Genomic DNA, 24098 nt, shown 5'->3' with positions numbered 1-24098 from the left:
ACTCTTTGTTTTTAAGAAATGCTATATATAAATATGTATAAAATTAGATGCTTTCTTGGAATTATGGTACAAATAATTTAATTCGCATACATGTGAAAGTATATAAAAGAAGAGAAAGGTGAAATCCCATAATGTAAAATGGTGATGGCCTTTTTGGCTTTATGACAAAGCAATATGATATAGACTTTTGGAAAAAGAGAATTAGAGTAGGACCTTCTTAGCCGTCTTTTTGTGCATATTTGCTCGTGAACTTGTGGCACTCATGATGATTAGGGTTCCTTCTCTTTTTCTTCCATTATTAATCTTGAAACTATCCTTCACCCACTACATGAGGCATTCAAATTCCATCCTTTCATTTGTCTTTATGTTAACATAAGCAACAACAGGAAGCAACAGAATTTCAACGCCAATTAATGTTTTAATCCCATTGTCACACATAAGTTAAGGAATTGGAATTCTCTCTCTTAAATTGTTTTTTTTTTCTCTATTTTATAGATAATTAAAATATTCTATTTAGAGATGATATGCGTAGAAGAAAATAATTTTCTCAGCAGTAATAGGTCCTTTTTCATTTGGACAACCAAAGAAGCCTTATGTAATACTATGCATTTGAGAACTCGCCGGCTTGTAAAAAAGATTAAACTACCAAATATTAATGAAGGAATAAGTTGCGCTACCAGATTTTATTAATAAAAAATCATTACTTGTATTTGAAAATTCAAAGTTTTCAATTAAAAGAAATAATCAGTATATATTATATTTTTAAATAAGCAAAACCCGTTAAGAGGAGGCAAAAAAAAAACTCAACAATAAGAAGAGCACGATCCTAATATTGGAAAGAGAAACTCAAATATTTAAGAATGATTTTTTTAAAAGATTTTTATCTATGGATAAGTACCAGAGTCAATTCCATACTCAAGATTTGAAACTCCAACAAACAATTTGCAAGTTAAAATAACATCATTGATAAAATTCATAAAATTAAGAACCATACAATGAGATCAATTTTAATGGAGTCAGGAGCTGTTAATAATGGAAGGGTACATGCAGAGTACTCTAAACTTAGATCTTCTTGAACCTTATTTAATTAGTAAAGCAAAAGATCTTAATGTACTATTAATAATATATCTTTTCTACTTTTTAATCATTTCAATGCTTTTCACAATGTGAAGACATTTAGCTATGGGTCCCAAAATTAGTTTATATCTATCTATATTGCAAGTTATATATGTTTCTTATTTGATTCCAAGTTATAGCTATTTGTCCTTACTAACAAGCAACAGCCACATCAAACTAATTAACTTTCCATAATTGATAATAAGCATTTAGAAAAATAAGACTCATGCTTTTATAAGTGAAAGTATATATATATATATATCGAAAGTATTATATAATTTATCTCAAATTGTGAAAAATATTTACGTAGATTGATTTATTATGAATTTAAAATAAATACAATATAAATGATGAAACTCAATTGACAAAGAGTTGAGAATTATATATTTATATTTTAAATTTACGATAAATCAGATTTAAATTTTTTTTTTTTTAAAGATTGTGAACTTAAAAGAAGAAACAAGCTTGTAAAAAGGAATTTTGAGCTATGGTCCATTTGGACCACAAGCTTATTTAGATAACAGCCTCAACAATACTGACAAGGCACCACAGGGCATACCATATTTCTTGCTGGTCATAGGCCTGCCAGGCAATCCTAGCTGCCCTCATCAGGCTTATGAACAAGAATTTGGTTTTGGTGGTATTGCCCAGGCAATACTTTGTTTTTTCAGAATTTATATTTCATCCTTTCAGCAAGACTAGCTAAGGTGTGCAAGAATCTCATTAATATTTATTAGATTCGTCTTTAAAACGGTAAATTATCGATTTTAAATCTCAATTAAAATTAAATAAAAAAAAACAGACCTTATAACAATATTTTTAGGAAGATATATCTATATAATATGGTAAAAATCTTTCAAAATGTTAGATATAAATAATACAAAATTTTATATTTGAATTTTGATAAAAAAAAAGATGAATAATGTAGATTAGTAAACCATTAACAAATGGATAAAATGATATGAGATGAGCCAATAATTTTAGTTTAAGCTGCTTTAACTAAAATCTATGGCAATCCCATCAGAATCTTGAATTTAAAGATAAGTCTTTGGTGACAAACTGACAATCCTTTTCTTTTCTCTTAATGAAGTGAGCTTTTGCTCCCCAAAAGGATATAGTAGAAGGCCAAAAGGGAAACTCTTTTTACTGTATCACCAACTTTCTTTGTATGAAAAGATGAGAATCCTAATTAATAAGCTTTAGTGAAATCCTCTCTAACACTTGAGTTCAAGTTTCAATTAAATTTTAAAAAATAATAATCCTCTCTCTATATATAAATATATATTTTCCCCTTAATAATTGATTGCAACTATATATAGCAATACAGACTCAATCATTAAATTTGATATTGTCTTTAGCAAAATGATTTAAAGCTCTGTTTGTCTATAGCTTTTAGTATTTTAATTATAGACAAAATAATATTTCTTTTATTTATATTGTTTAGTTGTATAGTATCTATATTGATATTCAAAGATTAAGAGAGATTTATAAAAAATTATCATTTTAATTTTTAGAGATTAAAAGAGTATTTTGACTATAATCAATAAGATGATACTATTATTTTTATATTTAAAAGTTAATTTAATAAATATTTTTATTAAATATTTTTATTTTAAATCAACTAAGCTAATAAATAACTGACAACTACTAAAACAATTAATATCATTTAAAAGAGCCTGAGTCAATTGGGTTTGGCTCCATTTCTTGTATTCTCTTGGACTCGAACACATATCAACCTGATAATAATTGATTGTCTGAGTTATAGTATATGAGATAAATTTCAATAATTTTTTAATCCTTTTCTGTAGTTTTCAAAGAAAGGTCACGGATCATTCTAGAAAACGAAGCTATATTGACACATGGTGATATTAATTTTTCAATTCATCATGAAGAACAATGCATCTCAATCTGATATTGTAAACCCTTTTTTTTTTTTTTTCTAAGTGTTTGCTAATAAAGTTGCCAGAAAATAGTGTGCATGTGAGCTTTCAGATTGTAGAAAAGAGAAAGACACCCATTTTTCTTAAATACTAATATATTCAGAAAGACAAAACCCACTTTTGTCTCCATCACAATTCATAGCTACCAAAACAATAATGTCACGGATTGCTTTGAGCACCCAAATTCTTGCCTAGTGTTCACTTTCTCTCTTCATTTTCTGAATTCTTTTTTTCCCCCTATGAATATTGACCTCTCTTTTTTGTGTTCTTGTTTAGCTATCTTGGCCTATAATTGCAGTGATTGAAAGCAAAAGCAAGCAAACGTACACAGTAACAGTTCCTGACAAAGAGCCATTGCGCCTCTATACACATACTGCGCATATATATATATATATATATATATAACGGAAAAAAAATTTACCTAGATCTCATATATAATAAATTTAAGATACCAAAATATGAATTTAACCTATTTATAATGTATGTATTTATTTTTTATATAATTGGCTCGATTTGAGTTTTGAACATGACACTTCACGATGCTTAAGAGGGTAATAATCACATGTGGTCAATCAACATAACGAATGTTTTCATAAAAATCATTGAATTTTAATTTATCATAAAATTTATTCAATTTTAATTTGTTATAAAACTCATTGAATTTTAATTTGATTTCATAAATCACTGTGACCAGCAATTAAAAGTTTTTAGGTGAACATATTAACATGTCAATTATTTTATATATAAAATTATCTTATTTTATTTGTAAAATAATTAGTAGGCCAATAGGTTAATTTGGAAACTTTTAATTTTTGGTTAAAATGATTTTTATGAAATCAATTTAAAAAAATTGAAAAAATAATTTCCTAGGCTTGAGGTATGGGGTCACTAGTTGACGCACTCAATTTAACCCAACCCCATAGGAAGAAACCTACCATGACACCCAATGAGATGAATCATTGGACAACCTGTCGCTTCCATTCATTGCACTCCTAAATAGAGACAATGTTAGTATGAAAAGTCAAATAGGGGTTTGATAAGTTCATCTCACCAAATTAACCACTAAACTACCATACTCGATAATTTTATAAAATCAAATCAAAATTTAATATAAAAATATTAAAATTTAATAACTTTCATAAAAACATTCATAAAATTGACCGATGATACTTATCCTATCTTTAGAACTTTAACTTCAACTCATTTGATATTTCACATTGATTTTAACAAATATAAAATTAGAAAAAAAGGGATAGAAGTCATCGCTAAGCACACCTATTCAAAAAGCATCATCAATCATGAGGAAAACAAATGGTGAAAACAAAAACCAAAGTAGTTGGATAATAAACACAAAATAAAAGACAAGAATGAATATTTTTCTCTTGTTGAGTGGCAGCTTCTACTTTCTTTGTTTTCCATGCACTTCATAAGTCCAAACATGGAATATAATCTTCTTTGGAATTTGGTTAATTTCACAATTTTGGATCATTATGGACTACCTTTAACCCTAAACTTCCACATAATTAACAAGATAACTTAAACCAAACTAATTAAAAGTTCACTTACTGAGAAAATCTGTCCTGGTTTCTTGGCATTCCTATTTGGAATTTTCGACTCTCTCTCTCTCTCAATCCTTCCAATCAAATTTTCATTCATATTATAAAAAAAAAAATGAAGATGCTGAAAGAAGCTAAAATCCCATTTGATTTGTGTTGGCTTCTTGCCATTAATTACTATTAAATAAACAGATAAGAAATGATTAGAAATCTGTTTGTCGTTCTTTATAATTAATATACCAAATGCAAGTATATGATTCCAATTAAAAGGACAATATGTAATTATATAAGAATTCCAAATCAAGGTTGTTAACAATAGAAATTCAACAGAAAGAATAGGAGGAGTTTGTATATTTCCTTGCAGATTAGAATTGTTTAATTCTGGTTGTCAATAAATTAATAGATGGCTTTGATTATCTCAATGGTCACTAATTGTCTTGCTGCAATTGATGCCTATTCGTCCCTTTTCAGGACATATCATATCATTTGGAATATATGGCAAGCATCAACAATTGTTTTTAATGGGAGTACTGTGAAATTTTAAATTCAAATTTTAATTAAAATCAATTATTAAATAAAATTTTGGAGGAACTCTTTTGATTGCATATAGCAAAACAAGAATTTGTTGACGTGATAAATTAAAATTTAAGAATTCCCAAGCAAAAACTTGAAATCCATCACATTTATGTGAGTTGTGATGGTAAGTAAAATTTTGAAATAAAGATCAAATAAGCACATATGCTTTTCCAGGAGATAGATTAAATAAATTTAAAAAAGTCTTGGACTTAATAAGGATAAAACTTTCTAATTAAAGTTAAATAGACTCAATTTAAAAAAAAAAATTAAATATTATTTTCTTTTTTTAATAATAAAATATTAAAAATAATAATTTTAATATTAAATAATTTTTATTCATTAGGTACTTTAATTTCCTTTTTTAAATTTTATTTTTAATTAAAAATAATAAATAATTTTTAATATTTAAAAATTAAAAATTAATATTTTATTATTGAAAAAATAATAATTTATTAGGTAAGAATTTATTTAGCCAAAGTTCAATTCTTATTTAGAATATAGGAGTTTATTTGAACTTTTTTTCTTAAATTTTTTTCACCAAAAGCTGCATGCTTGGCCTGGCCACTGGCCGTCTCTGACATAAAAATATGCATCTTTACTTGCTGGCTCAAGGGCCTGTGTTCTATGCATATATGAACGATAGAATACGAAGAAAACATTTTATTTCGACACACACAAAGGAAGAAAGAACACAGCATTCCATAAACAAAATAGTATAGATCTCATTAACTTTATATTTTTCCTCCAATATCAATTGCATTATTGGTTTCTACAAGTATAATTTTGGATTAATTTGTATGTATAGCTAAATATCCTCCGTAAAAGTCCCATAAAATTCAACATGAAAACGTCAATCCTCCTCCAAGAAATCTCTACAATTACATTCCATTTTCCCAGTTGAGTATATTGCTATATTAATTACTATAATATGGTTATTTTAATTTATGAAAGTAGCCGTGTCAGAGCTCAGTGTGAACAATAGCCTCACTGCTGGATTCTGCAAGCTCTGCAATTTCAGTCTGATCAGTATCATAGTCTTCAGCAATATCTGTGACACCAACACCAAAATAGTGTTTGTCTTGGGAAGTTAGGCAGTTAGCTGAAGGATGAACAACACCATATCCAAATCCTTGGGCAGAGTTGCAGTAAGTCTCCACTGTGCCATCTTTCTTCTCTAAGTTGATGTTACTGAGGACTATGTTACTACAAGGGACAGTATCACTGCAGGCAAATTTCATGGCCATCGCACTCTTTGTGGTGCCAGTAACATTCCGGTACACAATCTCACTTATTTTTACAGCAGATGTCTAACAAGGTAAGAGCATAAGAGTGCACATATCAGGATTTGTAATTGGATAGTCGTTAGGAGTACTAACTCATGAGGTTTTGGTCAACATGATATTAAATGGTCTAAATAGCTGAAGTCATGAAGGAAACTTAGAAAAAATTACCTGGTTTTTGCAGGCTTTTGGGGAATCACAGTAGAATTGATCAATAATGATGGGATTTGCAACATCTTCCACCTTTACATTTTCAAAACGGATTCCACGAACATAACCATTGCCTCCCTGCAGCAGCAGAACAGAATGAATTTAGCAAAGCTTCCAGGTGTACTGTTAAACTACTTGCTTCAAAAACCTGGCACAGAAATAGACACTACACTTTGTTTTTGAAACACTAATGACTTACCATCACAATGCACAGTTTATTTACCTGCCATGTCTTAATCCTGAGGCCATTGGCTGTCTCTTTGAGAAATGCTGTATCCAAGACCACTTTTGTGACTATGCCAGTGGAGTTGTCCTTCCCTAGACTTCCAATACTGAGTACAGAATTTTGGACCCAAAAAAAAAACAAAGTCAATTGCGAAAGTAAGATTTCAATTCTAGCTCTTTCTAGTTTCTACTACATGAGGTAGAAGAATGATCAAATGGTACCTGACTCCATGTCCTGGTCCACAATAAATTCTCTTCATCTTTATGCCAGAGCTACCATTGACAATTGAAATGCAATCATCACCTGAATATCACAAGTAACATAACTAGATCAGACTCTCTTTCAGTATATTTACCCCATGATATCAACAACCATGCAACAGTGCAATTTTTTTCCCATAGGAACTTCATGGACGCAGTGGTTCTGAATGTATTTTCTGTTATTAGAGTCTTTGCATGTTTCCCCTTATCTCATATCTATGGAAGCAATTGCTTAAAAATGTATAAAATAAATGTTAGTTGTATCTCCATTTTAGTATTTACTCTTGTACAAATGAAAATGAAAAATAGAAGAACAAGATGAGATTCAAGAACCAGTTCCAATTTTGCAGCCTTGAAGAATAACATTAGTTGATTCAGTAATATGAATTCCATCAGTATTAGGACTGTCTTCTGGAGCCGAGACTAGTACATCAGATACTCGCACGGATGAACACCGGGAGATCACAAAATGCATCTGTTGGCTGTTTTGGATGGTCAAGTCTCTTACTGTTACAGATGAGCTTGAATCAATAGTTAATGCCTGCAAAAACCTCATTTGTTAAATCTAACACGATGCACATTTAGTACTTCTAGTCCTAGAAATTTTGCATTTTTGTTTTCAGAGAATGGGTCATATAATTTAAGGGAAACAATTCTTACTGTTGGTGCTTCTCTGCAAGGCTGTAAAGAAAAGAAGAAAGAAAAACATGCATTAAAGTTTATTTGTTGATTTGAAGTACTCAAGCACAGATAAAGCAATGGAGTAATTTAGATAAATTACATTTGACTTGTTCTTTTTACAAGATGACTTCCACCATTTTCTCCCTGAACCATCAATAAGTCCATTCCCTTGGAAAAGAACTCCATTCAGTTTAGAGAAATCAAGCCAGAGTCGTGGAAGGTTAGGATCCCAGTTCTTAGGCTCATCAGGTGCTATTATAGTTCCATCTATCTGTATGATCATGATGGAAATGAAATGTTAAAAAAAAAATGAAGATATTTCTGCTAATAATACTAATAATAAGCCTAATCAACAAAGCATTTATATAAATAATAATACTATAACGATGAACAACTTATAGCCCTGATACAGTCTAGGTATCTTGAATTTCAAGCAGCATTGACATTACCTGGATGATCAATCCATCCTCACAAGGCCCCTTAAATTTTGTTGCATTGACTAAATAACGGCGTCCTGGAGGAACCAAAAAAACTGATTTTGGTGTAGCACAGGCTGTCTGCCAAGCTTTAACAAAGGCCTGTAATAACAAAATAGAGAACTTAATCTCAAAGAAGAAAGAAAAGCCCAATGATAATTTCATTAGAAGTTCAACTTTGGCAAGATAAAGTTGCTGCATAAGCATCAAGTCTAAGTTTTAACTGCTGATAAATTGAATAAAGGCAAAAAAAAGGGCAATAGTCTATCATGCTAATGGTAAACTGTCGGCTGTCTATTAAACTATTAAAATTTGAAGACTTCAGGCATTCATGTGTGGACTTAATATAATCACCAAAGTGAATACAATACTGGAAACCTTTTGAATCACTCTAAGAAATCAAATATGCACCTGGGTGTGATCAGAAACTCCATCTGCAACTGCACCAAAGCTATCGACATTCACGAGTACCCTGCGTCCACGTTCGCTTGTCCATGAAGGGGTATCAGAAAGTTCCACACCATTTTCTTCATCTATTTCAAATCTTTCAAGTTCCTCAAGCATGCCAATGTTGTTATATACCACACTTCCTGCAACTGCATGAACCACTGTCAGCAAACCAAGAAAGGAAATGATGAATAATTTATCCATGATTTTGTCTGCTTGCTGTTCCAAGACTGATTGATTTGAATAAACACACAAAACAATGGGTTAAAATTTATATGTCCATATTAGATTTGTAAATGAAGGGTTTTGAGGGCTCTATGGCTTGGCTTAAAAGTGTACGAAGGAACAACATTTTCCACATGACAACACTTAAAGTAGAAGAGAAATTTTTTTTTTTTTTTAAGTTGTTTGCTTTACTCTTCAACCAGTACACAGAAGTTAACCATTCAAAGAGAGGAGATTTGTGCTCTCTCACCATGAGAAAGGGATAAAATATTTTCTGCAAAAGAAAATGCTTTCCAGGCAACCTCATTTCTGTAAATTGTAAAATTAAATATCACATGAATGTACAATACGTGGCATAGAAATAACAAAAAATCCTAAAAATGCAAGGAGGTCAATTGCTTTATTGGAGCTAACAGGGCATCAAAAAAGCAGATCCTAATAGTCCACTACATGCACACACTATATGCTTCAAGCAAAAGAAACCTTTCCACAACTGATCTATGAAAAAGATATCGATTTCACAATAAAGGTTCACCTCATGAAAACAAAGTTTGACATTACTGCATGTGCTATCTGATGCACCAAGACTGATGGCTGACTTGCTATTGGTACAGAATTCCAAATTTTAATAGCAACTATTCGAATCAATTAAACTGTGACCAATTTCCTTCGTCATCTTCCTTGCCATAGCAATCTCTCTAATCTGCATTGAGGCCTCAAATTCCCCAATCTCAGAAAAAAAGTTTGATACTTGCAAATAAACTGCAAAATCTTCTGGATCAAGTTCCAATAATACTTTTGCTGCACTTTTTCCCACCATTTCATTCCTATGAACCCTACAACTTTGCAACAACGAGCTCCACATCACACAATTACCCCTTTCTGGTGCCTGTTGCAGCAATTCTTCAGCTTCATCTAGCAGACCTGCTCGCCCCAACAGATCTACCATACACGAAAAATGCTCTGTGTCTGGGGAAATCCCATGTAGAGATTTCATTGAATTGAAAACCAATCTTCCTTCTTCCACCAACCCAGAGTGGCTGCACCCAGTTAACACACACAGGAAAGTCACTTTATCAGGCTTTAAACCCTTTTGAATCATGGCTTCAAGCATCTCAAGACATTCTCTTCCCAATCCATTCCGGGCAAATCCATTGATGATTGATGTGAAACAGAAAACATTTGGGGAAGAAAGTTGTTGAAAAACCTGTAGTGCCAGTTGAACATGACCAGACCTTGAATATGCAACAATCAGTGAGCAAGAAACTGAAACATTAGATTCAAAACCTAATTTTATTGCACAACACTGCACCAATCTGCAGCTGGCCAAGCTTGCTAAAACCGACTGTGATAATGCTTTCAACATCGTGGAAAATGTAACCCCATCAAGTCCAACTCCTTCGTCAACCATCAAACCAAACATCTCAACCACGTCATCAACAATGCCACAGTGCAACAAAGATGTCATTAGTGAGTTACAACACTCCATAGTTGTTTTAGGAAGACTTTCATACACGGATACTGAATTCTTAATGTCTCCACATTTTCCATACATGTCAATTAATGCAGATTGTACATGCACACTCCCATTGTCAAAACCCATCTTCAAGACATAACAGTGAATCTGCTTTCCAAATAGAATATTGCCATTCATACTAGATAGATTTAAGAACGCCACAAATGAACGAATTGATGGTTTCTTGCCCCAAAACTGCATTGTGTAAAATAAGTCAAGAGCATAAAAAAATAATCCATTATCAGCATGCACTGATAATATTGAATTCCACGATAAAACATCCTCCAGTGGAATAGCTTGAAACGATTTCTTTGCTTCATTTAAACTCCCACATGCAGAGTAAAAATCCACCAAAGCATTAGCCACAAAAATATTTGAGTTTGCCCGTCCAACCTTGATCACATGACAGTGCAATTGCCTCCCTTCATTGAAAAACCTCTCGTCAGAACATCCACGGATCAAATAGCAAAAACTAAGCCCATTTGCCTCCACATTATCCAGTTTCATTTTGTTGTACAATCCTAACAAGTCATCAAATCGACCTAGCTCACAAATCGAGCGTAAAACCAAATTCCATGTCGCTAAATTTCTCTCAGGCAATTCACCAAACAAACTCAAAGCTAAATCATCGAGTCCCATACGCATATAAAGACCAACAAGTGAACTGCCAATGTACAAATTGAAATCGAACCCAAGTTTAATAACTCTGCAGTGAACTTGAATTCCTTCTCTGGAAAACCCCGAGTCACTACATATACTTAAAACAGAAGAAAACGTTGATGGGCTTTCTCTGATTTCTTGTGAAACCATCTCAGAGTAAAGATAGAGAGCCTGTTGCGGGATTCCATATTTACCATGCCCAGAAATCAGCAAGTTATATGTAACAACATCACGTATAACCATTTCATCGAATAGATTGTGAGCAGCATGTAAGTTCCCAGACTTGATCATGTTACCAATAATCCTGTTTTTGTTGTAAATGACCTCATGGGGATTGGGTTCACAGTAAGTATCCAACAGTAGTGTACTGGTTGACGATGATATGGGAAGGTATTTCGGTGCTAAGGTTGTTATGGTACGGACTAGAGGCAGCCATTTGATGCTTTGCATTGCTTATGAGCTTCGTGAGGTAAAATTGGCGTATGGAATGGGATGAGAAACATCAATATCAACTTTACGTGATGTTGCTGGATTGCTGCCCACTTGGAATTCACATTGCTAGCTCTAGGATTCCTTCTCCAACAATGCCAAAAAAAGAAACTGAAACCTTATCAGAATTCGATGCATTCAATATCAGAATCAGACCCCTTGACGTTGAAGAAAAGAAGTGATCTTGCAATTCAGTGGATTGGTCCGACTCCAGAGGGACGAACCGACCCACCAGATAAATCGCAAGTACATATTTTTTTCAGTTTTATTATTATTCGCCATTTCAATTTGCTATACTCACTTTTAATCTTTCACTTAAATTATATTTAATTTATAAGTTAAATTAAAATAAATAAATAAATATTTTATAAAATTATTTAAAATTAATTTTAAATAATTTAAAATTTTAATTAAAATATTCTTAACAAGTAATTTTATTTATTAAAATATTAAAATAATATATAATTAAATATTATAATTATTAAGACGAGACGAGGTTGTTGTTAATATTTTTAAAATTTATAAGTTATTTTAAAATTTATAAGAATAATAGTGTAATTTTTTATTTAATTAAAAAATATTTTTAAAATAAATAGATAAGTTATAGGGGGTGTTTGGTTTACCTGTTAGGTGTATCTGATAGCTGATAGATACTTAAATTAATAAATTATAGTGTTTGGCAAGCTTAAAAAAATAGAACTGATAGCTGATGAGCAACTGATATGATACCTATCAGCTGCAGTTTGTATTAACTCTATTTTTAGAGCTGTTTCTCGTCAGCTGATAGCTGATTTAGCTTTATTTTTTATTTTGACCATATTATTCTTTTTTATTTAACTTGAAAATTAATATTATTAATATTTTTATTTTTTTCATTTGTAATTTTAACATTTTAATTAACATATTTTAACTTTGATAAAATATTTTTTATTAATAACATAAAATATAAAAATATTTATTTATATTTAAAAACTTAAAATTAATTATAAATTTTTCTATTAACAATAATAATTATTTTATTATTTTATTTATATTTTTAAAATTATTTAATTATCTTAAAAAATAATTATTTTCTTATTTCAATAATAAAATAAATGATATAATATAAAAGATTAATAATTATATATTTATTTAAATAATATAATATATTAATTTAATAATTATATATTTAATTTAATAATAAAATAAATAATATAATGTAATAAATTTATAATTTTATATTTATTTAAATAATAAAATAAATTATACGATATATACCCTTATTAGTCATTTCACATATCAACAGCAACAACTAAATATAATTTTATCAAACACTTAATATAAAAAAATTTATCATATATATCTTATTATCACTATTAAGAATACTTTATATCCATCAAATTATAAGTTATATTCAACAGTTAAACCAAATGCCATTCATGATTTATAAGTTATATTCAACAGTTAAACCAAACAGTCTCATAGCAAGCTTCTTCCTCTTTGTTTATGATTTTATATAAAATTAAAAAAATTATTAATAAAAAAAATTATATAACAAAAAATTAAAATTAAAAAAAAATTATTGCGAGGAAACCCGCCTAACCTGCTCCTTGGAGGACAAATCTCCATCCGAACCTGAACCTTTGTAGGTAAGGACTGAGGAGGAATCTTATCGCACTGTCATCCCTAATCAAAATTTATTTTTTTTTTATAATTAACCATAATTAAAAAATTAAAATACCATAATTTTACAGAGAGCTGTGTAAGTAATTTTTATGTAAGAGCTTTCACTTCATCATTTGCAATGTTTCATTTATGGTATTGTTGTTTTGTACAAAATATTTTTTTTAGTGTTTAAGATATTTAAAATAATGAATTAATAAAAAATATTTTTTTTATTAAAAAAATGGCTTTCACCTTTTTAAAAAATATATTTTTTTAAATTTTAATAATTTTATTAAAATATAAAAATATTATAATATTTTCTTAATAAATAATTTTTATAAAAAATATTTTCTATATAAAGCTATTTTATGTGAAATAAACAGAGGATAGTGCCTAATACAGTGATGAATTCAACTACCCTTCTTAACAATCTTCAATTTCATCCTCAATATCTGATTTTTGCATTTAGGTTCTATTTGTTTTGTGGATAATCTTGAAATTTTTTTTTTTTTACATATTTTAGCATTTATAGTACACAGGAAATTGATAAAAAAATTTCATAATAAATAAAAAAATTATTTTTAAGAAAAATAATTTTTTCTTTTTAAAAAATAAGTTATTTTCTAAATTTTAATAATTTTATTAAAATATAAAAATACTTATATATATATATGAAATAAAATGTATATAATTAATTTAATATTATAATTAAATAATAAAAAATATTATATAAAATTTTTTCTAAAAATAAATTTCATAAAAAATATTTATCATATACAAATTATTTCCTACAGAATAAATAACCAGTGACTTATACCAGAAACAATTTCTTCACATTTTCTGCAAGTAAGTTCCTCCCATTCGAAAAACTCACATTTGTCATCTGCGTTGAATCGCTCACATCAATGAAAATTTTTTTCTCATAGTTATCGCTTCTCATTGCAGTTCTAATGGGTGATATTTTAGAGTGTATTTAATTTAATTTATAAAAATTAATTTAATTTAAATTTATAAATATTTAAAATTTTAATCAGTATAAGCTACATATACAAGGATGTCTTACCCTAAACAGAAAAGGGCAACAATTTGTTAAAGGATCAGAGATATCAACAATTAAGTTCCCTTTATTATTATTAATGATATTGAAGCAGTTGATAAACAAGCAAGCACCGACACATGATAAACAAACATGAACCCTAAAAAAATATACTGAGATCAATTTTATTGACATGTTGAGGCAATAGCCTCTATAAGGGAGGCTACAAAATGCATTTGAGTTTCTTCATCAATTCTTAAGAATGAAGGAACATGCACAAAAAGAGATTTGTAACCCTTCTGTTCTGCAAATCGAAGAGAGTGATAATAGACATAGTTGCATACAAAGCGACCTGCATCATCTGATATTGTCACCTCGTAGCCCTTCTTCTTCAAGAACCTCAGTACTTCCTCAATGGAGCAACAAGTCTTCAAAACCAAATATAATGAGAAAGTTAAATGAATAAAAATAAATAAAACATCTAAGATTAAATGAAAAAACAAATCATAAAGTACCTCTCTTGTGCAGGAAATTTCTCCATCCTCAGGGACTATTGGATGTTGCTGGAAAAAGTAAATCATCCGTTTTAAAAAGTTTTCAAGGACCACCTTGTTAATAAAATGAATAGAAGAGATATGTAATGTCAAAATAAAAAGAATAATAGCTCTTCAAATGGAACAAGCAGATTTACCAGAGGTTGCCATCCTAGCTCGTCTGGACAAAGGAAGGTGGCTTCATTTGCTGCTAATCGCTCAATGGCAAATCTTAATGCCCCGTTGTTGACCCCTAAGTGAAGCTGAAGAAGCAATGAAGGCCAAGTACTTTAAATCATGAAAAACTAGATCCAAAATAAAAGGGGGCAGCATATTCTTTTCCATGATATGCATGATGCATCACTCTTAAATCTTACATAGCCTCTCAAGCTAGTCACAGAAATGCCATTAATAAATCACCCCTGAGGTCAGGATACTCCCAAGTATAATCAAGAACATAAGTGTGTACCATGGAAGGCCTGTGCTAAGTGTGTATCAAGCTGAAGAAAACGCTAAATGCCACACAACATAGGAAACTAATGGGGCAAACAGGAAGCATAGACATATATCCAAAACAGCTGAGGATTAACTGCAACAGAAGTAAAATGAAGAACAGGCAAGCACTGAGAAAATCAACCAAATTTAAGGATTAAAATTATATGCTACATTTCTAAAACCACAAAATGTTGCACAATTGGAACTGACCCAGACGATTTGTTCATTTTTGTCATCATTTGTAGCTGCAGTGCCCGATTCCAAGACCTTGTAAAGCGTGGGAAGAGCACCATCTCCAGCAGTCTCAAGAATGGTGCAGCTTCCTAGAGTAACCCCAGCAGGCAACCCTCTCTTGTCAACAAAATCCTTCAAATTATCAACTATTGTCTCTGTGGGATTTTCGGCTACTCCTTGAAACTTCTTAAATCCAGTAACATGAATGACTACATTCTTTGGCCCTTCAGATCCCATATCCCCGTTTCTGCCACAAATACAATTCCCAATTTTCTTCAAAAAGGTACTGAAGCCTGTGCAATTCAGTCACCAAATCCAACTTTTTAAAAACAGCAAGAAGCCTTCGTGAGCAGATAAAAGCAAAGTTCTCTCTCTCTCTCTCTCTCTCTCTCTCTAGTCAATAACAAAACTCTGATACATATAAATTCTAACACTTTATCATTACCACACAAAGTTTTTTCCAGCTAATGGTGCTTTGAATTGCCAAAAAAAAAAATCACAAAAAACTACTTTCCAATACAAAGCCACTAATAACAAATAAATCCCAAAAAATTTCAGCTAAATTAGTCTATAGATTCCAAGTTAAATTCTCTAAAATCAAAATCACCGCGCATGTTAAGTGGGTAACAGTTAACACCAAATTTTGAAGAAAATGCCAGCAAACAGAACATTTAAAAGAGGAAAACAAATACAAAAAGTTGCAGTTACAGAAAGAAAGAGAACGTAATCGATCAGTAATCTAAACTAACCCAATTGCGAAATTCTCAACTAATTATAAAGCTCAAAGAATCAGTTCAGAGTTGGACTGATTTCCACTTGCTTCATAAAACACAAGTCAAACAAAAAAAAAAATTAATATCGAAAACCAAGAAAACAGAAACACAAAAGGTAACGTTGGGAACCTAAGAAAGAGGAAAGCGACCTCGGAATTCACGAATGCCTGCTGTCGTCGTGCTTCGAGAATCAAGATTTGTCGTTTCAAGATAAAGGAGACGTAGAAGAAGACGAGTTTTACTGTCTGCAGATATCATCGGCCCCTTAATCTCTCTCTTACTGGCCGATTGAAACCGAAAGCAACTAAGGGCCCTCGCATTTCGCAAATATTACACAATAATGCCACTGCTTCCGTTTTGATGATCAAGCATATACGTAGATTTAATAAATATAAAATATATAAATACATTTTTATAATTTTTTTAAAATATATTTTTATAATTTTTTAAACTATTGAAGATTAAATATTTATATATAATTAATTAATTATTAATATAAAATTTTAAATTTATTTTTATAAAGTTAAATTTATAATAATCATATTAAGTTATTTTTAGTTATATAATTTTTTTTATTATATTTATAATAATAAAAACTTTTGTAATTTATTAAGATAGATTCAATTATTATTTCAAAAAAATAAAGATAGATTCAATTATTATTAATGGTCGGAATGTATCCACGTGGTCATTAGCTGGAATTTCTTTTTTCACCTTACAGTTATATAAATAAATTACTCTTTAAATTTTAAAAATTATTTTTTTATAAAATATTTATTAAATAATTTATCAATTACATTTCAATAATTATCCATTGTTCGTGTGGGAGTTCCACTACATATGATATATAATATGATATATAAAAAGCGTCTGCCTCTTAACTGACGCTGGAAATGTTTTCTTCGTGCATATAAATGATCTTACTACGCGCGCGTGTCAGGTTAATATGGCACCCATAAGCGCGTGGAGTACGGGAAATTAGATCCCTGTTGCGGCTGGAAGAAGATACGATCCTTCATTGCTTGTTCATGCGACGTTACGCTAATTCACAAGAGAGATTATTTTTCTCTCGCTCTCTCACCCACCCATTTCCAGTTCTCACACTCTCTCTTTCTATCTTTAAAAGCTCTGTTTTTTATGCTTCTTTCCATATCTATTCATTAAGGATTCGTTTGGGTTCACCATCACTTATTTTCTCTGTTCCTTTTCTCACTTGCAGGGCTCTGCCATTTTGCATATGCAATATATTTTCCGACTCTCAGTTTCTGTTGCATCATCTTTTTCTTCTCTAAATCCGTACTTTTCCCTTCTTAAGCAAAAAATATAGTACATTTCTTGAATTTTTTGGGTATTTCCTGGGCATCCAAGCAAGCAGTTGTCGCCACGTTTTGATCAGTTTAGTCCATGAGCAGCCTGTTTATATGATGATGCTTTAAGTGTGTGAGTTGCTTTGTGGGAAAAGTTAATCAGAAGCTAGCCCCTCGATCGGAATGGTACTTTCTCTTTACGTCTGAGTTTAAGATTTTTTTTTTTTTTTTTTGTGGGTATTGTATATTGTCGAGTTTTTATGTTGATATGCTTCAATTTGGTGCAGGATGCAAATGGTGCTAGCAGTGAGAATGACAGTATTCACTGGAACACAGTTGATGAGCTCGAGACACCTAATGCTGCTGCTTCTCCTTGTATGGGGTTAAGGAGTTCTGCTAAAGAAGCAAGTACTAGGGCGGCCTCTGATAACGTAAACGTTTATACCTTAACTTGTCCTCATTTTTTTAGGATGAAAATATCATTCACAAAGGTGAGAATTCCCTGCCCCTGAAAATCTACAGATCACATGAAAGTTGGATTTGGCTAGCAATCCAGTCTGCCACTTCATTGGTGTTCTCATGAATCAATTAAGATATACATATGCATATTTTAGTAGTTGGAGTCTATAAATTTATTCCCACCTGATATGGAATGTCTCGTATCGGCCCATCAACTTCGCATAATTTCTTGATCTAAACGTTATGATAAATCTTTTAATATATATATATATTAAGTTTTAAATAAAGGGACAATCTCTTTGTTTAGCATCCCATTTCTCTATTTAGAAAATTATTTTAGTTTTTTTTTCTATTTTTATTGGATCAATTGATTTTTTTTTTAAATTTACAAAATTATTACTTTTATTTTTTTTACTGTAATTTTTTAAAAGTTATTTATCCACAATTATTCATACTTTGAAAAAATCAACTACTATTATTTATTTTTTATTTTTATTTTTATTTTTACTGAATACAATAATTATTTTATATAATTTAATAAAATTATCTATCCTAACATCTCTCCTCTTTCTCTTAATTAAATAAGATAAAAAATAATTTAATTAAATTAAAAAATATTTTCTTATTATATAATTATTTCACTATTTATTACGTAAAAACCTTAAAATACATATAAAGGAGGGAGTAATATTTATTTATCATTAATGATAATATTAGAAATATAAATCACATCATTAAAAAATGTTCATTTTCTAAAAATCAATTTTACATAGACATTCAAAGAAAAAAAAAAAAAGAGAGACATACATATAATCTACGCATGAAAAAGAATTTTGCATTATTACTTCACATTATTTTTAATTTTATAAAAAAATTATTTTACATTATTATTTCAATTATTTTTATTATTATTGTATTTTAAAAAAATATATTTTTTTTATATTATGATTATATTAAATAAAGAATTTTTCAAATTTTAAAAATTATTTTTAAATAGAAAATAAGTAAAAAAATTATGATCGGGACAAGATACTGCCCTTATGCGTCACAGTAAGCATATATATATTAACAAAGCCCATCAAGGAGGCTTTGGGCTTCTTGGATCGCTAACAAAAATGTCTTGTGATAGTACAAAAATGCCCCTGCATCCAAGCGTAGTTCTTGTTATAAGATCTGGAATCATTGTCTAGAGTTTCCGCTGTTTGGTAATAGACGCGGTTGAGCCAGTTTGCCAAACTCATGGTAGTAGCGGGGACATGTACAGCCATAACTATTACTGTAATAAGCACCACATTTTACGATGTTGCTATGCCTGAACAGATCAAATTAACTGCTGTCACTCGACAGTTTTGTGTAAATTGAACAATTATATGCGTCTGAAGGCTCTGAAACAAGATTTAGTTTTGCACTTACAGTTCTGAATCTATCCAATTTGATTTGTGTTTCTTTCTTTTTCCCCTCTTTTTGTGGTCTTGTGTTGATAGAAACTTTGTTTCCTTTTAAATATAATTTAATTATCCTAATCTTAAGAAGCTTTCCCTCTAATTATTTGTACTGTTTCCCATATGTTTCTCGGCAATATGAGAGAAATGGAAAGTTTAATAAGTGTTTCTTTTGCTATTCCAAAATTTTCAGCCATTGTCCTTCAAGTTCCTTGTGAATCAACTTTCAGCAAATGCTAGAATATGAATCATTTTTATGGTCTTACCACGAATTAACCTTTTTTTTTTTCAAGCAGGAAAGCACAAATGACTTGCTAGAAGAGAACAAGATGCTGTCTCTTCTAGTGGATATGGGTTACTCCTTTGAGGAAGCTCTGATGGCAATGGGAAAATGTGGTGGGTGTGTTGTACTTTGCTGTTGCATCAAATTTTTTTTAGCATGATTTGCTCGATTTAAACTGAAAATCTTATGGTCGAGGAGATGACTCAAGTAACACTGAGTTAAGTTATCGATGTTGTTGCATCAATTTTGTTGTCCTCCCTAACTTTATTTTTGCTTTTATTTGTTATTTGCTTATACAGCCTGCATAATTATGCATGCTTTCTTCAGTCCACGAAGCATGTGTTGTATTTGGCTTGTTTCTTTCCTTGTAACATTTGACTGAAACTTCCAGGTTCTAATGCCCATATAGAAGAGCTGATAGATTATATATCTGCGGCTCAAGTGGACAAAGAACTGGATACTGGTCTTGAAGAATTACCTTCTGAAGATGATGTGATCTCTTGTTCTCATCCAAAGGTACATATGTAGGCGTTTTGATTAATTAAATTTATAAGCATAAAAAAAAAAAATATATATATATATATATATATAGAATGACCACGCCCGCCAAACAGTGCATGTAGCATAAATTGGAGATAAAATGTTAGAGGATAGATTAAAATGGTTTAATCAAGTCTATTGGAGAGCATCAAATGTCTCAGTATGAAAATAAATGTGATAAGTTAGTGGTAGAAGTTCAAAATACTTTTTAACCAAAATTTATTTTTTTATAAAATATGAATAAAATAGAAGAGTATAACAGAGTTCTACATTCTTCTAAGAAAAACTCCTCAACTAGTTCTTCAAACTCCAAGATGATTCATCATTTCGTGCATTTGGGATTTCCTGAAAAGTTGGTGATTCAAGTAATTGAGGAAAATGGTAACCTATAATTAAATGTAATAAAGTTTTCAAATATTGGCTTGCATTTTGAACTAAGAATTTTATATGATGGTAGGTGAAAATGAAGAATCTATCTTGAACTCTCTTCAAACATACTATGTGAGTTACTTATTTGTTCTATCCATATACACTCAACTTAGTGACGTCGCATTGTGCACATAGATGGTTGGTTGCAGCCATGCACATGTTCCTGAATGGGATAATCTTACCATACCATCCAAGTATTGTTTAGTTTCTAAATAGGAAAATGTAATGTAATAGTACCAAAAATGCCATAACCGCAGCCATCAGATGATAATTTACTATTTACATCTTCGTGTAGTTCTTGTTATTAGATTGGAATCATTTGTCTAGCATTTCCACAGTTTAGCTGTAAACATGCTTGGTAAAAGAAGCATAATCATTCATGATGGGGATTCCCATCAGTCCAAGCCAATGTGATGATTGTCTTGTATGTTTGTTGACTTGTGTAGGCTCCTGAGAATTCACCCGAAGAACATCAATGTGTTGGGAAATCAGGAAATTTTGGATATGTAAGAGATTCTGCTGATGACCACTTTGATGATGATAATTCACCTGGAATGGACGTAAGAATCATTCTCCACTTTTTCTTTATCAAATTTTTCAGGATAGGTGTGGACCCCTTAGGTGATTAGTGGTTGTGGTAGTGGTCATGGTCGTGGTTGAGCATATTTGCAGAACTTATATTGAGCTTTACAAATATAATTTTTTGTAGTAGCAGAGACATATACAACCATAATTATTAATGGATAATGAGCATCACAATTTCAAGTGGTAGCTATGCTTGAACAGATCAAATTAACTGCTGTTACTTGGCAGTTTTGGTTACAGTGAATATGAGTCTGATGGCTCTGAAGGAGGAAGTTTTGCAATTACAACTCTGAATAATTTATGGTGTTGTGTCCATAGAAACTTTTTTTTTCCCAAATATAATTTAATTATCCTTAACTTAAGAAAACTTGCCCTCGAGCTGTTTGTCCCATTTCCCTTCTCAACATGGAGGAGGAATAGAAAGCTTAACAAGAATTTTTTTTGCTATTCCAAAATTTTCAGCCAACGTTCCTTCAAGTTCCTAATTAATCAACTTTCTGCAAGTGCTAGAATTTGAATCATTTTTATGGTCTTACCACGGATTAAGTATTTCTTTTTTACCCAGGAAAGCAGAGAAGATTTGCTAGAAGAGGACAAGATGCTGTCTCTTCTAATGGATATGGGTTACTCCTTTGAGGAAGCTCTGATGGCAATGGGAAAGTGTGGTGTGTGTAGTACTTTTTGCTGTTGCATCAAGTGTTTGTTGCCCTTAACTATATTTTTTACTTTCATTTATTATTTGCTTAAATAGCCTGTATAATTATGAATGCTCTCATGTCCATGAAGCATGTGTTTTCTTTGGCTTGATTCTTTCCTTATAAGGTACAGCTGAAGTTTGCAGGTTCTAATGCCCATTTAGAAGAGCTGACAGATTACATATGTGCTGCTCAAATGGACAAAGAATTACCTTTTGAAGATGATGTGATTTCTTGTTCTGATCCAAAGGTACATATGCCTTTTAAATGATGTATTGAAGTGACTGAAACCTCACTTGACTTATGCTGACGCTAATTTTTGTAAGTATTGCTCTCTGATACTGAATTCTTTCTATATTAAAAGATAAGGACAGAGGATTTTCTTTGTAAAAAGAAGAGGAGGATTCACCCGACCGAGATATCTATACGCCAAGGTTGTAAAGGAAGGGAGAAGAATCCACTGGAAGGATATGAGGAGACAATTTACATCCCTAATCCAATGATAGGGTTTGGAATTCCTGATGAACCATGGCGCATTATAGAGAGAAAGCTTCCAGTGCTAGCTGCTGATCCACCATATTTTTATTATGAAAATGTGGCCCTAACTCCCAAGGGTGTATGGAGTACAATATCTCGCTTTTTGTATGACGTTGAGCCGGAGTTTGTTGATTCTGTATATTTCTGTGCTACTGCAAGAAAAAGAGGTTATATTCACAACCTTCCAATTCACAAGCGATTTCCTCTTCTGCCAAGACCACCATGCACTATACAAGAAGCCTTACCTTCAACCAAGAAATGGTGGCCTTCCTGGGATACAAGAACAAAGCTAAATTGCCTTCTGACTACCACTGGAACTGTCAAACTTACAGAGAGGATAAGACAGGCACTTGAAGATTGTGGTGGCAATCCCACTCCAAACTTCAGAAAGTATGTGCTTGATCAATGCAGAAGGTGGAATTTGGTTTGGGTTGGAAAAAACAAAGCAGCAGCTCTTGAACCTGATGAAATGGAGATGCTTCTAGGATTTCCAAAGGACCACACTAGGGGTGGTGGGGCTTGTAGGCAGGATAGATATAAAGCACTTGGAAATTCTTTTCAGGTTGGCACATTTCACTTTCCACTCTTCGTGCTTTTATTTTCAAATTGAATCTAAGCAGATTGAATAATTTGGTTTTAGGTTGATACAGTTGCATACCATCTCTCGGTCTTAAAGGCTCAATTTCCATATGGCATCAATGTCCTCTCACTTTTCTCTGGCATTGGTGGTGCTGAAGTAGCCTTGTATCGACTTGGGATACCCCTAAAAAATGTGGTCTCTGTTGAAATTTCGGAAGTGAACAGAAATATTCTCCGAAGTTGGTGGGAGCAAACAAACCAGAGGGGACGTCTCATTGAAATTGCAGATGTCCAAGAAATCAATGGTGATAACCTCGAACGGTGGATCAGCTCATTTGGCGGGTTTGACCTTGTGATTGGAGGGAGTCCATGCAACAACCTTTCTGGTGGCAACAGAGTGAGCAGAGATGGACTCGAGGGTAAACAATCTTCTCTGTTCTATCACTACTTCAGAATTCTAGAGCTCGTAAGATGTACAATGCGGAATGGCTAAGGATTTCATTTGAGAGGCTTACAATTTAAACAATACAAAATTGATCCATTACTTTTTGTTCTTTTCTAATGACTCATCAATTGGTGTCTAGGTGTCTGAAAAGTTTGTAAAGAGTGGAATTTTTTTTATCTTCAAGTTTGCAGGGACAATTTAGCTGCAGAAACTGTAAATTGTTGCTTCATCCACATACAATACGCATCATCATTACATTCAAGCGTACAAAGAGCTCTTTTTGGAAGTTGATATTGCACTTTAATGGGAAACTTCTGCTTCTTGAAATTGTTCTTCTTATGTACTCGAAACAAGATTCTTGTTGAGCATGATGTTTATGCAATAGGCTATGCTTGAATGGACCATCAGAACAGAACAGCAGCTC

General features: G+C 31.4%; 4 protein-coding genes across 8 annotated transcripts; 1 reads left to right on the top strand and 3 right to left on the bottom strand.

Moving 5' to 3' along the window:
- Positions 1–5885: 5885 nt before the first annotated feature.
- On the bottom strand, positions 5886–8987 carry LOC110641642 (probable polygalacturonase At1g80170). The gene is made up of 9 exons (XM_021793444.2): positions 8733–8987; positions 8295–8423; positions 7946–8116; positions 7825–7845; positions 7498–7705; positions 7126–7207; positions 6902–7010; positions 6640–6756; positions 5886–6495 (listed from the first exon to the last, which is right to left on the bottom strand). Exons 1-9 carry the CDS (start codon positions 8970–8972, stop codon positions 6148–6150), a joined length of 1425 nt encoding a protein of 474 aa, XP_021649136.2. The 5' UTR covers positions 8973–8987; the 3' UTR covers positions 5886–6147.
- A 631-nt stretch (positions 8988–9618) lies between these two features.
- On the bottom strand, positions 9619–11925 carry LOC110641641 (pentatricopeptide repeat-containing protein At1g74600, chloroplastic). The gene has a single exon (XM_021793443.2). The coding sequence runs from the start codon at positions 11617–11619 to the stop codon at positions 9619–9621; it is 2001 nt and encodes a 666-aa protein (XP_021649135.2). The 5' UTR covers positions 11620–11925.
- Positions 11926–14499: 2574 nt separating this feature from the next.
- LOC110641629 (uncharacterized) lies at positions 14500–16681 on the bottom strand. Of its 5 annotated transcripts, none has more exons than XM_021793422.2 (5): positions 16523–16681; positions 15577–15893; positions 15030–15134; positions 14854–14901; positions 14500–14766 (listed from the first exon to the last, which is right to left on the bottom strand). In XM_021793422.2, the coding sequence occupies exons 1-5, from the start codon at positions 16629–16631 to the stop codon at positions 14524–14526; spliced, it is 822 nt and encodes a 273-aa protein (XP_021649114.2). In that variant the 5' UTR covers positions 16632–16681; the 3' UTR covers positions 14500–14523. The 5 variants fall into 5 exon arrangements, with proteins under 5 accessions (XP_021649114.2, XP_021649119.2, XP_021649120.2 ...); XM_021793427.2 differs by having other exon boundaries at positions 15577–15847; positions 16523–16664; XM_021793428.2 differs by having other exon boundaries at positions 15577–15847; positions 16503–16639.
- A 734-nt stretch (positions 16682–17415) lies between these two features.
- Positions 17416–24001, top strand: LOC110673674 (DNA (cytosine-5)-methyltransferase DRM2). Its single transcript, XM_058149724.1, has 9 exons — positions 17416–17866; positions 17968–18111; positions 19878–19977; positions 20256–20380; positions 21280–21393; positions 21984–22083; positions 22260–22363; positions 22478–23212; positions 23291–24001. The coding sequence occupies exons 1-9, from the start codon at positions 17864–17866 to the stop codon at positions 23720–23722; spliced, it is 1857 nt and encodes a 618-aa protein (XP_058005707.1). The 5' UTR covers positions 17416–17863; the 3' UTR covers positions 23723–24001.
- The last annotated feature ends 97 nt before the right edge of the window (positions 24002–24098 follow it).

This window comes from Hevea brasiliensis, chromosome 7 (assembly GCF_030052815.1).
Source record: "Hevea brasiliensis isolate MT/VB/25A 57/8 chromosome 7, ASM3005281v1, whole genome shotgun sequence".
In the NCBI taxonomy this organism is placed as follows: domain Eukaryota; kingdom Viridiplantae; phylum Streptophyta; class Magnoliopsida; order Malpighiales; family Euphorbiaceae; genus Hevea; species Hevea brasiliensis.
This window is presented reverse-complemented; position numbering and strand designations above follow the sequence as displayed.

Coding starts and splice junctions, on each gene's coding strand:
- LOC110641641 (XM_021793443.2), bottom strand. CDS start 11,619: ATGCAAAGCATCAAATGGCTGCCTCTAGTCCGTACCATAACAACCTTA.
- LOC110673674 (XM_058149724.1), top strand. Junction 21,394..21,983: donor ATAATTCACCTGGAATGGAC/GTAAGAATCATT, acceptor TTTTTTACCCAG/GAAAGCAGAGAAGATTTGCT. Junction 22,084..22,259: donor GATGGCAATGGGAAAGTGTG/GTGTGTGTAGTA, acceptor TGAAGTTTGCAG/GTTCTAATGCCCATTTAGAA.
- LOC110641642 (XM_021793444.2), bottom strand. CDS start 8,972: ATGGATAAATTATTCATCATTTCCTTTCTTGGTTTGCTGACAGTGGTT. Junction 7,846..7,945: donor GTAAAAAGAACAAGTCAAAT/GTAATTTATCTA, acceptor TTTTCTTTACAG/CCTTGCAGAGAAGCACCAAC. Junction 7,011..7,125: donor GGACCAGGACATGGAGTCAG/GTACCATTTGAT, acceptor TTCTGTACTCAG/TATTGGAAGTCTAGGGAAGG.
- LOC110641629 (XM_021793422.2), bottom strand. CDS start 16,631: ATGATATCTGCAGACAGTAAAACTCGTCTTCTTCTACGTCTCCTTTAT. Junction 15,135..15,576: donor AAAATGAACAAATCGTCTGG/GTCAGTTCCAAT, acceptor TTGCTTCTTCAG/CTTCACTTAGGGGTCAACAA. Junction 14,902..15,029: donor AGCTAGGATGGCAACCTCTG/GTAAATCTGCTT, acceptor TACTTTTTCCAG/CAACATCCAATAGTCCCTGA.